Here is a 12,463-nt window from a genome sequence, read left to right as displayed (position 1 = left end):
AAAATTCTCAATTCCCCAAATATGTGTACCTGCACTCTTAGAAAATTAAAGCAAACCCAGTTCAAGACATTTCTGACAAACCTGTCATTTCAATATTTTGCCAGTTATGTGAAACTGTCATGGATCACACATTGTGAAGACATTGTACTATACGCCTATTGGGAGAATCATGCATTATAGCGGAGGCATCAGTCGCCATAACGACATTTCTAGTTTTACCTGTATGCTAATGAAATATAAAAGTTTTGATCACAAACCCACTCACCCTGACATTGAACAGCACAAATGAATTGGAAATATTCACCCCATTCATAGAGGGGAAATATGTGGGTGTTTCGTCATTGTCATATTTGGCAAACATCTTCAATAGGAATAGGCACAGCACACGTTTGTCATACAATTTGTAAGAACAGAGATTCAAGGCAATTGAATAAAAGCAAATTGGTGCAGCTGCCACCAGACTGTGAAGTTGGCGGAAGACATCAAAGCTTTGAAGCATGAATCCATGCACTCATGTTGAAGTTGACTGTCCTCTCAGAAATAGAGTAGAAACATTCCATATATTGATAGAATGTTACACTGTTCAGAAATATAGTAGAAACATTCCATAGCGATATAATGATACATTGTTCCATCATAATCAGACATGACATCACAAAAAAATGTCATGGAATTTTCAAGTTCTACGTACACATATAGGTCCTACCAATCAGTGGTATTGGTCACATTCACAGAATTATGCAAATTAGATGAGACTGATGATGATGATGTCATTGCCTAACTGCTCTGAAACTGGTTTGTATGCAAAAAACATGATAAACATCATGATTTTGGTAAATTATTTAAGTTATCAATTAAATTGCAAATTTCAAATTCTGCATCAAATATATATTACAAATGAAATACAGTCATTTCTTTTTGTTTACAATCACTTTCCCAAAATTAATGTAGTAGAATTACACTTCAAAAATAGCTTGGTTCTCTATGGATCCTCCCTATACAGAGTAATTGTAAAACTAGGATATATACCAGTACTCAGTATTGCATTTCAGAGTAACATGAAACTGGCAGGCTACTAATACTGTATAGGTTTACACTGAATACCAAAGATAAGAAGTTGGTTGGAAAAGAAGTTGCTCGTAGAAAAGGACAATTTTTTGACTGCTTCTTGAATAACATCTTTTGTGAATGAGTGGTCCAAGATTTGTATATCTGAAAGTTGATATTGTGTGGTCACTGGATAATAATTAATAGGATAAACAGACTACGTGTAGTTGCAAGTACAAGCAAACAAATAATCTGTGTTGTTCCAGTACTATTATGATGCTATATGTTGTAATATTAAAGACTTTCAAGAGTTTTGACAACACTGATAGATTCAGTGTATGACAAAGTGCAAAATTGATTCTCATTACCTATTGGACATAAAACTCTGAATAAATGATGAACAATATTTGAAAAAATGGCTAAATTCATGTCTGTCAAAAGTATTTATTTCCAAATTTGCATGAAGAGAGTTGGTAGAATTTACCTGCTTTTGTTAAGATAATGACGATGATATTATCATCATTTTTAGGGGAATATTTGGTAGAAAGATGTACAGTAACATTTATTACAGATGCCTTTTGGTATGGAGCTTGAATGTGAGTCATTCTGGCTGAGATGCCTGAAGCACAATTTATGACATGTTTGTTTTATTGGGTGTCAGGAGAAAACAGATGGCAGTATAAAATGGCCTTGGGCTGTTGCACCAAGACTTACTAGCACATGTTATGAAAACATCATTACACTAACACCTATCCACTGTAATGGTATGGCGTCTAGCCTCATTCCAGGAAGTGCACAATATTTTCCCTTGCTTGCGTACTAGACTAAAGATGGACCAGTACATAATAAATGGCTTAAAAACAGACCACAGGTCACTTTAAGGTACAGCATTACATAATATTGTCACCCTATACAGGTATGAAAAATTTCTACCAAAGAATAATGTTAATTGTATACTCATTCAAGGGAAAGTATAGTTTTGGTTGAGATGGGGCTCCAGGTTTCCAACTTTTTTGTGAGATAAATGAACAAGAGACCCGCGGGTCACGCGCTCACCCGAGTATCGCAATTTCACCTTCCATGCATTCTTGCAAACTTTTACCTGAGAATATTGGACATTTTAGGTCTGCATATGGATCCCCCCCCCCCCTCAACTCGGGGGGGGGGGGGGGGGGGGGCAGCCCTGGATCTGCAATTAACAAACTTGGAACTCAAGTCATCAATGTACAAACTCATGATATTAACTTTGCTTTATCATTTCTGGTTCTAGAGCAGAAGATTTTAAATATTCCTTAATGTGGGGGGAGGGGTGGGCCCCCTAGGGGCCCCCCAAGAGGGACATGGTGCCCACTTGAAGGAATTGAGATTCTATCCCCATAGGGATGCTACCTGCTAAGTTTGGTCAAAATTCATCATGAGGTTTTCAAGAAGAAGATGAACATGTACAATTCAGGGTCCATTACAACTGTAGGACTTCTTCCCATCCCTCTCCTGGATCCCCAAGGGGGGGGGGGGGGGGTGGGCACCCCTGATTCCGCCATGAACAAACTTGAAACTATGTGTGTCATCAATGTACTAACTCATAGTATCATCCAAGCCCTATCACTTCTGGTTCTAGAGAAGATTTTTAAAGGTTCCTTAATTTTAGGGGGTTTGGGCCCCCTGGGGACCCCCCAGGTAGGCCATGGTGCCCATTTGAACAAATTGAGATCCTGTCCCCCTAGGGATGCTAACTACCAAGTTTGGTGAAAATCAGACATGGCGATCTCAAAGTGAAGATGAAAATGTACAATTTAGGCCCCATTAGAACCCCTCCCCACCCCCCTCCCCTGGGTCCCAAGGGGGGCACCCCTGATTCCCCCATGAACAAACTTGAAACTACAGTCTTCAATGTACTTACTCATAGTATCATTTAAGCCCTATCACTTCTGGTTCTAGAGAAGAAGATTTTTAAAGATTCCTTAATTTTAGGGTGTTTGGGCCCCCCTGGGGCCCCCCAGGTGGGCCATGGTGCCCATTTGAACAAATTGAGATCCTATCCCCCTAGGGATGCTACCTGCCAAGTTTGGTGAAAATCGGTCATGGGGTTCTCAAGAAGAAGATGAAAATGTAAAAAGTTTACGCACGACGGACGACGGACGACGCACGACGGACGACGCACAACGGACGACGCACGACGCACGACGTACGACGGACGCCGGACTAAGAGTGATCGCAATAGCTCACTTGAGCCCTTGGCTCGGGTGAGCTAAAAACCCATTAAGAAACTTGAAAGAATATATCTAATTCTAAGAGGAATACAAAGTTTATTTGATGAAAATTGGTTTTGAAATGGCTAAGATATCCAAAGCAAAGCAATCCTAAGAAAGGTGGGACCTACCCTTTGAAATCAATTTTCCTCAAATAAACTTTGAGTTCCTCTTAGAATGGTATGCTCTTTAACATTTCATACATGGTCTCTAAGTATCTTGCAAAAAAATCAAAAGCTGAATCTTCATCATAACCAATGCTACAGTATACCATCCCTTTAAAGTGGTGAGGGAGCATCCAACACCTGGGCACCACTTCATGAAAGTTGTCGGCCCTGACAAGTTGTCATTTTGGGACAATTTCTGTAAAATCCTTGGTTTGATTGGTTGAAAAGTTCTGGTCATTGCACTGACTGTTACTATGGTAACTGTCAGAGACTGACAACTTGCCATGGCTGACAACTTTCATGAAACAGTGCCCTGAAGTAAAGCTATGAAATGCTGGAGGGGTACATGTAACATCCCCAGTGTTTCATGAAGAAGTCTGTATAAATGATACAGCTGCTGTAAACATGAATGACTGTAAATGACTTCTTACTATCAAGGGGACACTAAAAAGGGAAACCCAGGTTTCTTTCTTTCTTTGCCTGTTTTTAAGTTCACAGATGTTTCTAGCCATAGTGCCCAGGGGTAACTTTCACCTGGAAGGTCAATTACTGCCTGCTCACTTGCAAGCCAAGGATTGAGACTAGGACTGGGGTCTGAACATTAATGTTTTTCTGTGTTTATACACATGAACCCAATAAGCATGACCAATGTAAAACGAGAAAAATGTTCGCGTTCATTTCAATTTTGCAAATTTCACGAAATTAGAATGCATGTGAAAGTTCTTGTATACATGTATAATTTATATGCATTAAATGTTAGAGGCAACTCGCGAAAATTTCATGCCGCGATAAAGGACGTTGGCTCCGATTCGCTAAAAGTTCATGCAGCAAAAATATCCATGTTTTACAATATTAGTGTGGTTTGGATCACAACGCAAATAACACTAATTAGCGTTATCTTATCTTTTTTTTCCTCTTCTTCGTTGTTGCAAATTACCAGTTTAGTTCTTCAGTGAATGCTGAACATGAATGCTTTCAATCTGTATATAAACTTTAGTATGCATTAATGCACGCATCACAATCACATGCAGCTAAAGCCGTGGATGAAAAGCAGGGGAGGGGCCTGCTTAGGGCACTGGCTCCAGCCAGCATAATCACTCGTTGAGCAGTGAACTTTTTCAGTTTATCTGAATGCAAGCTCACAAGAAAATGAAAATAATAAATGTCTAAGACTATTATTTGATAGACCACAGATTGTCAGGTCCCTCGCTCAGAGTTCTGGCTGTGAGAAGGTGCCCCTATTCAGGGTATTTTACCTTCTGTTCAGATGCAAGCCAGTCTATACGAAAACTTGATAAAGAAAAGACGTATAAAGAATTACCACTTAGCAGACAGACCGTTCAGACGCTAATTGTGACCATTCTGGAAAATGTCGTATAGATGTGCAGTTTCTCACTACACAAGCTGTTATGGTCATGAGTGACAGGTATACGGTCACCTTTCATGCGTGCTCCCATTTAGCCCCACCCAGTAATACGGTACTGTTCTATGGTCGCCATACGTTCAGACGCACAATGGACATGATGGAATGCTGATTCGTTATTGAGTTCTGTTATAGTTCGAAATGATGCTCTGACCGTTGTTTCATTATACGTCATTTCGTTAGTCAGTGTTCAGACGTATAAATTCATTGTATAGCTATACCATTTTGGCATGGCTATACTGTTCTAGTATAAATTGTTTGCATCTGAACACCCCATTATTCTCATTTCTTCGTCCTCTGGAGGGGACTGAAAGCCCCTGGTCCTATGGTTGGTTGCTTACAGACATTTGTTGCTTCCATAGCAGTCACATATCTAAAACAAAGACATTTCAATGAGCTGAAGTGCACACAAGCAATATGAATACAACTAAGCCACATCTCTGTGTACACAAATATATCACATACCAATTTGCCTTGAAATTGCCACATGAGTTTGATCATCTACTACTGGCAATTTCTCAAGCTCAACTACTGTAGCATCATCAGGAAAACTTAATATCACAAGTTTTGTCTAGTATGGAAAGAAAGTTTTGCCATCATTTTTTGACTAAAAAAAAAAGATAATGGGCAGTGAAATCAAATATAACTTAACTAGTACAAACTATTATCACACAGGCATTTTATTTCATTCTATTTAGATTCTATTTATTTCAGCACGGCACAAGATTCAGCCTGCACGACTGTTCTTCCTCATGTCCATCTTTAATCATGTTGCATTGCTACTATAATTCCAAAAATACAAGAAAGAAGGTAGTCCAGATTCGTTTGATCTAAAAATGCTTTTTTTCTGTGGCAATTTCATTACTGTTGCATACATTTTCTCATCTGTTCAGAAACACAAATATGTGGTTTTTCTACATGTATGTTTTTATTGAAGAAATAGCATAACGTAGTTGATGATGGAGGTCACAACATGTCTATCCAAAGTGTAAAAGCTGCTCTTAAAAAGGCAAATTTCAGAACTGTGAAGGGTGTGGATCTAAAGGGGTGTAACAGGTTCTATTCCTAATGTGACAAAATGTTTAGTTTCAACTGTCCCCATCTATCACAGGCACGATTTCCTCCTCCCATGCTTATTTATTCAAAAAAACTGCTCAATCTCTCTGCGACCTCGGGGCGGCCCAGAGCCAAGGGTCATCCACTCCCAACAATACCCCACATTCCACCCACACCATGGCGGGTGACCTCGTTTCAGCACGAGGCACACACACGCATGCACTGGGAGTGAGGGCAAGGGAGGAGGGAGAGGGGACTGGGACCAACTTGGTGGTATCCAGGATGCCACCTAGTCCTCCTCCCTCACAAGACAATGGGGAGAAAACTAGGGCTGGTGTGAACGAAATGGAAACAGGCACAAAGGATGAGGGGGGCGAATTCTCCATCTCGGACTACCAAAGTGTTCATAAATTTTCACCTTTTACTTTAGTAACATCGTTCCAAGTCAAGAATATTTTGTTTGGAGAAAAGGTGAAAAAGCACACACACACACACACACATGGGGCACTGGGGACAGGGAGGAGAGGAGGAGGGGAAAAACATGCAAATGGCCCCCTGGGAGTTATTAAATTGTAAGTTAGTTCAGCTCAGGAGGAGTCAGATAGGATTTCATCTTGACAATAAATGTTCTCAGGCGCTGGGCAGTGTAGGGTTCCTCTAAAAACTCCCAACATAAATAAAGTCCTCCACCATCGTCACTCAGACATTCATGGCAAAGCAGTTGCTCAGGGGTACAACTATTCCAATCTATATCCAAAAAGAAAATACAGAACTCCCGCCGTCCCCCTATCCCTTCTCCCCTCCCCGCTAAATTCTTTCTGCGGGGACTCAAGGAACCTTGTAGCTTGCAGATTTGGGCCGAATGTTGAACAAAAGTTAATTCCTAGTCTGTTATTTCTTTTGGGTCCAACAGAGATGTGCCGACCCGCGTCCGCAGATTTCTGACAAATTGGTCCTCTGACTTTCACTGGGAGGAACAGGGGCACAATACTGATCGAACTCTTGGACATCCGGATACCCCACCTGGGAGACAGTCTGAAGGTTGGGATGATTAAAATCTGATTTGGACATTCAGACTTTGCTACCCTTATTCTCAGTGAATAAAGAATGTCTTCAACATCAACACTATTACTATGGAGTAAGTATGTTAGGCTGTGCTAGTTTCTTGTGAATATGCACCCATAGTAAGACAGAGCCCTCTGGACTACTACGACACTATGCGGGATGCGGGATCCTTCCTTGTTGCTGTTTTGGGTCTCCCTTTTTTTTTTTGGGGGGGGGGGGAGGTGAGGGCAGCGGATGTGTACAATGACAATAATCTGGCTATTTGTACACCAAGCCCAATATATGACTGCACCGTTAGGTTAGGATCCTTCCAGTCTTTGTTGGACATCAATGATGAACAAAAACACGAAGGAAATCCTTTTGTAAAATGTGATGACTGTTCACTCTGAGTTTACTCTTAAAAGCAGTCAGAGGGGACCAAAAGCCCGAGGCTGAAAGGGGAGGTATGTACAGGCTCTTCCAAACTTAGGCCAGAATTACCATCATGTCTGCCTGTGGTGAAGGAGATGTTCTGAACAAGGCCAAGGCAGTGATTTAAATACAAAATGAATATAAGTGGGCTCTCAGAGTAACATTCATTAGAAAAAAAAAATCATTGACTATAACATGATGTGGGAATGATGAATTCATCCATTTGTGAGCATTATGTATAAGAAAAAAATATGCTTCATGACTGAATTTTTCTTGGGTAAGATTTTTCCCCCCTTGAGCACATAAAAGGCTGGAATATGTCTTAATTCATGTTGTATGACATCATTTAAGTTTGTTTTGGCACAGAAATTATGGAAGAGTCTTATCCTGCTCTTCTCTTTGTTGGTAAATTCTCAGCAGCATGACAAAATCTTTTCGGTCCAAATTGTGGGAAATCATGCCATTTTGAGGAAATTGAAAATTAATTTCATATCATGTACTGAACTAAAATGGAGCACATACAGGCCTACAACACAACTACTGTCATAATAACATTTACAAGATATGATATATCATTAGTGGGAGCATTCTCAGCACTAATGCATCACAATGCTGTCACATCACCTTATGAATGCCCAACATTTTCATCATTCTTCCTTTATATCCTTGTCATATTTCTATCAAACCTAATTATATAGATCTATGACAAAACATCTGCATGGCTGATAAAATCTAACAAGCTTTTCTTTCCTCCCTGCGTATGGCGTAATCATCCACTATAAACTTCAGTAGTTTCATAATTTCATGAGATGTGTCATTGAAAGTCTGAATGAAGATTGAATTGGGTACATGCATGAGGAAACATCCAGCACATAAAATCTAACAATATTTTCTTTTCTCCCGGTGTATGGCTTTTAATTATCCTTTATGTCCTTCAGTAGTTTCATCATTACATGAGATGTGTCATTGAAAGCCTGAATGAAGATTGAATTGGGTATTGATAAATGGGAAAAAAATTCACATACAACGTAGGCCTACATGTAAAGTAGGATCTACAGTGTAATGGGTACAGCATGCATATGACCATCATTTATCTCTCAGATGTCTTTCCCCTAATATGTTCGATGATGATGGAATTTGTAATTAGAGCAACAGGAACTCTTTTTGTCAATGTTTGGCACTTACAACAACTGATAAACTTTTAACACATTGATATGTTACCAAGGTAATTAGAAATTTGATGAGTGCATTGTTCTAACTTCAGACAAACACACAACTAACTTCAAATCTGAACACAAGAGAGGGTAAATACCCATGAGTCTACATTTCAGAAATGGTAAAACTATATCCGTCTGAGTCTTGGACAAAGACCATATCAGATCTTTCAGAACAGCGTTGTTACCTTACCCTTTTACAGTTTACAAAATAATGTATTGGTCTACTCTACGTGTGTGTACAATCGATGTGCAAAGCCGTGTTATGTGCTCCAGCAGTTAGTGTATGGGTCGATTCATACTCCAATGTTATCTGGAAGCCGCATAATTCAATGCCACATTTTCCAGAGGATTTTCAGGAAGGTTGGCCTGCTGCCCAAGCTATTCCTGGAACAGGGCACAACTTCTCAGACCGCCTTGACTAAATGGGGGTTATTATCCTGAGGATGGCTGAAGGGACAGGAAACAATGTTATTTACTTATGAGGCAGTCATGTGTTCAGGATGCAGAAACAACATCTCACACACACATGAATCACATACCTTTGTCCCTCCCCTCCCCTCCCTCCCTCCTCCATCTCGGCTCTACCCCTTTTTGAAGATTAAAGTTTCCTTTCTCTCTCATATTTTCTCTCACTGACTTTGTGCAGGTTTAGTAATGAGTTCCATCTTTTCCTAACATAAGATGTAGAGGCCTAAAGAGTACAAAACTCAGATCAGAGGTATTGATTTAATGTCAAGATGATAATTCTTATGACAAAATTCTTCAAGGATTATATGGGCTAAGATAACATCATAAGACCACATATATCAGGTTTGAACATAAAGAACTTCCCATTTATCAATGACTCTTCAATCAGCCAGTAAATGAAAGCTCACTTGTGATGTTTCTAAAACACCAGAGGAGGTTAACTAATACACTCACTGAGATGCAATTTATCTACCTATACAATGTTACACTCTTGTCATACTGCTGCTGGTCATTAAATCTTCAATAGGGGAAATATGCACACAGATTCATTCACCCAAAATCATAACCAAATTTGATGAATACATTGTATGTCTAAAATGTTCTGATTAATCAAGTCTACACATCGGTATGTGGTTCATTACATTTATAGATTCAGATATGATTTTCACACTCTGCAAACTCTTCCAGCCTTTATCAGCCTATGCCAATCTAGCATCCTTGCCAGTGACAGATAATTATGGGAAACTTGCAATCCTTAATAGTTTTATGTTCCAAAGCTTAATACTGAACAAAATCATCAGTGCACTCATCATTAATTTGCCCGTAGTTCAAATGCAAATATGCCACTATTAAAATGTCCCATTTTAAATGACACACTTGCCTGTTTGTTTACTTGTTTCTAAGTGTGTGTGTGTGTGGTGTGGGGGGGGGGGGGGGGGAGATGATATCTGAGTTAAGACTATAGGTCACTTTGAGAAGACCTTTTGTCGCTGTAAGCCTGCTCTCAGCTGCCCATGCATGATGCTGCTTTCTTGCCCCAAGACTCCTCACTGACCCGTGAAGAGGATCTACCTCCTTTAGGCCCTCCACACAATGGTGTCTGTTGCCTTTTTTGTTTGTTCCTTCCCCTCTTCCCCTAACCACTTCCTACTCTCATGTTATTGTTCCACTCCAATGGTCAAACTTCATAGGCCGTCCCACGAGATCTCTCACAGCATGAACTCCTTTATATTCCCTTCAAGAAAGGTCTTGCCTACGGATTCCCAATCATGTGTTCTTTCCTCCCTTTCTTGGGGTCATTGTATTAAAGCACTATTTCCACTGCCCCTGACAGCTTTCTAGTACACTAATAATAAGTAATATGCCCATAACAAAATCTGGCCATAGTTCATATGACATGACACTCGATTTAATTTCACTGCAAATTAAATGCAAACATATATTAGATATATCATTTTTGTTTCCCTCTTTCATCCTATAACATCTCTGGGTAGAGAAAGTCTACTGACTAAACTTGAATGTACCATAACATAAATAAACATGAATCTGAATGCAACAATTTTTAATCAATAATATGCAAAACATTATGCTGGCATGATACTATTGTTAAATCTCTTCTGTTCGCTGAAACTACTGAAAGCTTTATACCTAAATTCCTAATGGGATAAGAAAGAAAAAAGGAATGAATCTAGTTTACCTGCTCAAGTTTTGTATGGCTATGATGAGCATTATACAATAATAAACTTATGTTATGCCGTTGTTACTGAGAGAACTGTCTCTCTCTTCGGGGGAGGGGCCAAAGGGACCCTACCATGAAAGGCCACTCACACATGAGGACTTCAGTAAGCGATATGTACAGCCAAGGATGATAACTCCTTGGTACAGCCAAGCAAACTCACCTAGAAGGACTGCAAATAGCGGCTGCTGCATAGAACTGAGTGAACACCTTCCCGCCTGCAGCCAGACGGTTGAGGTTCGGCGTGGACGAAGTCGGGTGTCCGTAAACTTGCAGATCCCCATAGCCCAAGTCGTCTGCAAACAAAACGATGATATTCGGACGTCGCTGCCGTCTTGCTGCTGCTGAGCAAATCATAGCACCGAACAACAATATAGTGCCGATGAGCCGCAGTTCCATCGTTGTTTCTTTTCGATCCTCCAAAAGAAAAGTCTTCCAAAAAGTTTTGCTTTTGTTTTGTTTGGAACCGGTTCACTCACACCCTACTGTAGGCCGCTCGAGACAAGCTTCCCGCGCGGCGAGAGGTGAAGGACTGCATGAGAGACCGAGAGACAGAGCCGCGCTGGAACACCCGAGAGAGACTAGACGGGGCAGGTGCACTGATTGTGACGTCAACCTGTAAACAATCATGCATGTGCCTGTGCCTGGAGAGGAGTGAGTGGTCCTTGCACATAAAGGTGTACAATAGAGCGTAAATACAATACCGGAGTAAATAGAAGGTAGGTCGATCGTGGCGTCGTCCGCTTGGTGTTGTGCTGTGTTCAGGTACCCCGTGGCTCACCCGTACCCGCCCGCCGGGCATTCATCGCTCCGCTGTCTGGATGAGTGGATGACAGGATAGCCGTGAGTAGACCAATGGAGGACAGCCATAAACCTCTTCCTCCCAACCTGTCCAATGAACCACTGATGAGGGCGTGTCTACGCGTAAGAACCACAGATTGTGGTAAGAACAAGAGTCTAGCGCTTGGCACCAGTTCCTAGCCCCTTTCTCAGAAACGCGCTTTTTGATAATTTCCCAGTGGTTAGTTCTTTGCCTGGCTGTTATTCTTAAATGGGAAGAGGAATTTTGCAACAAAAAGAATAATGATTTTAAAAAATCGTCACAATTTCGTCGTTTCCGTCACAAATTAGAGGGAAAATATCCGTTTAAAACAGGAGAAAACTTACATAGTCCCTAACCCCACTTTTTTTTTTAATAGTTTCAAGTCTTCTCCCTCCCCTCCCCCTGCACCCAGCGGTGACACTTGACCCCATCAGGAGGGCGGTGAAGAAGACCCCTGACCCCCCCCCCCCCCGCCCACAAAATGTACCCTAACCCCACTCCACTGCCATTGAAACGTTCTGTAGCCCTTTCTAATAATTATCATTTTAATGGACCACGCAAAAACTACTGAAACCCGTATTTTTCTTTCTTCATCCTCATCCTCATCCTCATCATCATCATCATTGTCATCATCATCATCATCTTCTTCTTTTTTGCTTCTCCAGGGTTGAGTCCTTCTTCAATCTTGAAGATTCCTGCCAACTTACATTCTTATGTTTTAATGTAAGATCAATAATCACCCAAAGCGTGAAAGTGTTATCGTCTCAAAAACTGTCTTGGGTGTGATTCATAAACGGTCATC

The 12,463-nt window shown here is 40.7% G+C and overlaps 1 protein-coding gene across 1 annotated transcript in view; it reads right to left on the bottom strand.

Annotated features, from left to right (window-relative positions):
• The window catches only part of LOC139708426 (arylsulfatase A-like), a 50,300-nt gene extending 38,708 nt beyond the window's left edge, over positions 1–11,592 (bottom strand). The window contains exon 1 of the mRNA XM_071620376.1: positions 11,002–11,592. Coding sequence (XP_071476477.1) covers positions 11,002–11,237 — 236 coding nt within the window. The 5' untranslated portion in view covers positions 11,238–11,592. The remainder of the gene's footprint in view (positions 1–11,001) is intronic.
• Positions 11,593–12,463: the final 871 nt, after the last annotated feature.

Source organism: Diadema antillarum, unplaced genomic scaffold (assembly GCF_040938485.1).
Source record: "Diadema antillarum isolate AM-2024a unplaced genomic scaffold, OU_Dant_1.0 seq00001334_RagTag, whole genome shotgun sequence".
NCBI classification, from domain to species: Eukaryota; Metazoa; Echinodermata; class Echinoidea; order Diadematoida; family Diadematidae; genus Diadema; species Diadema antillarum.
The sequence above is the reverse complement of the archived record's forward strand: the minus strand, read 5'-3'. Positions and strand labels throughout refer to the sequence as shown.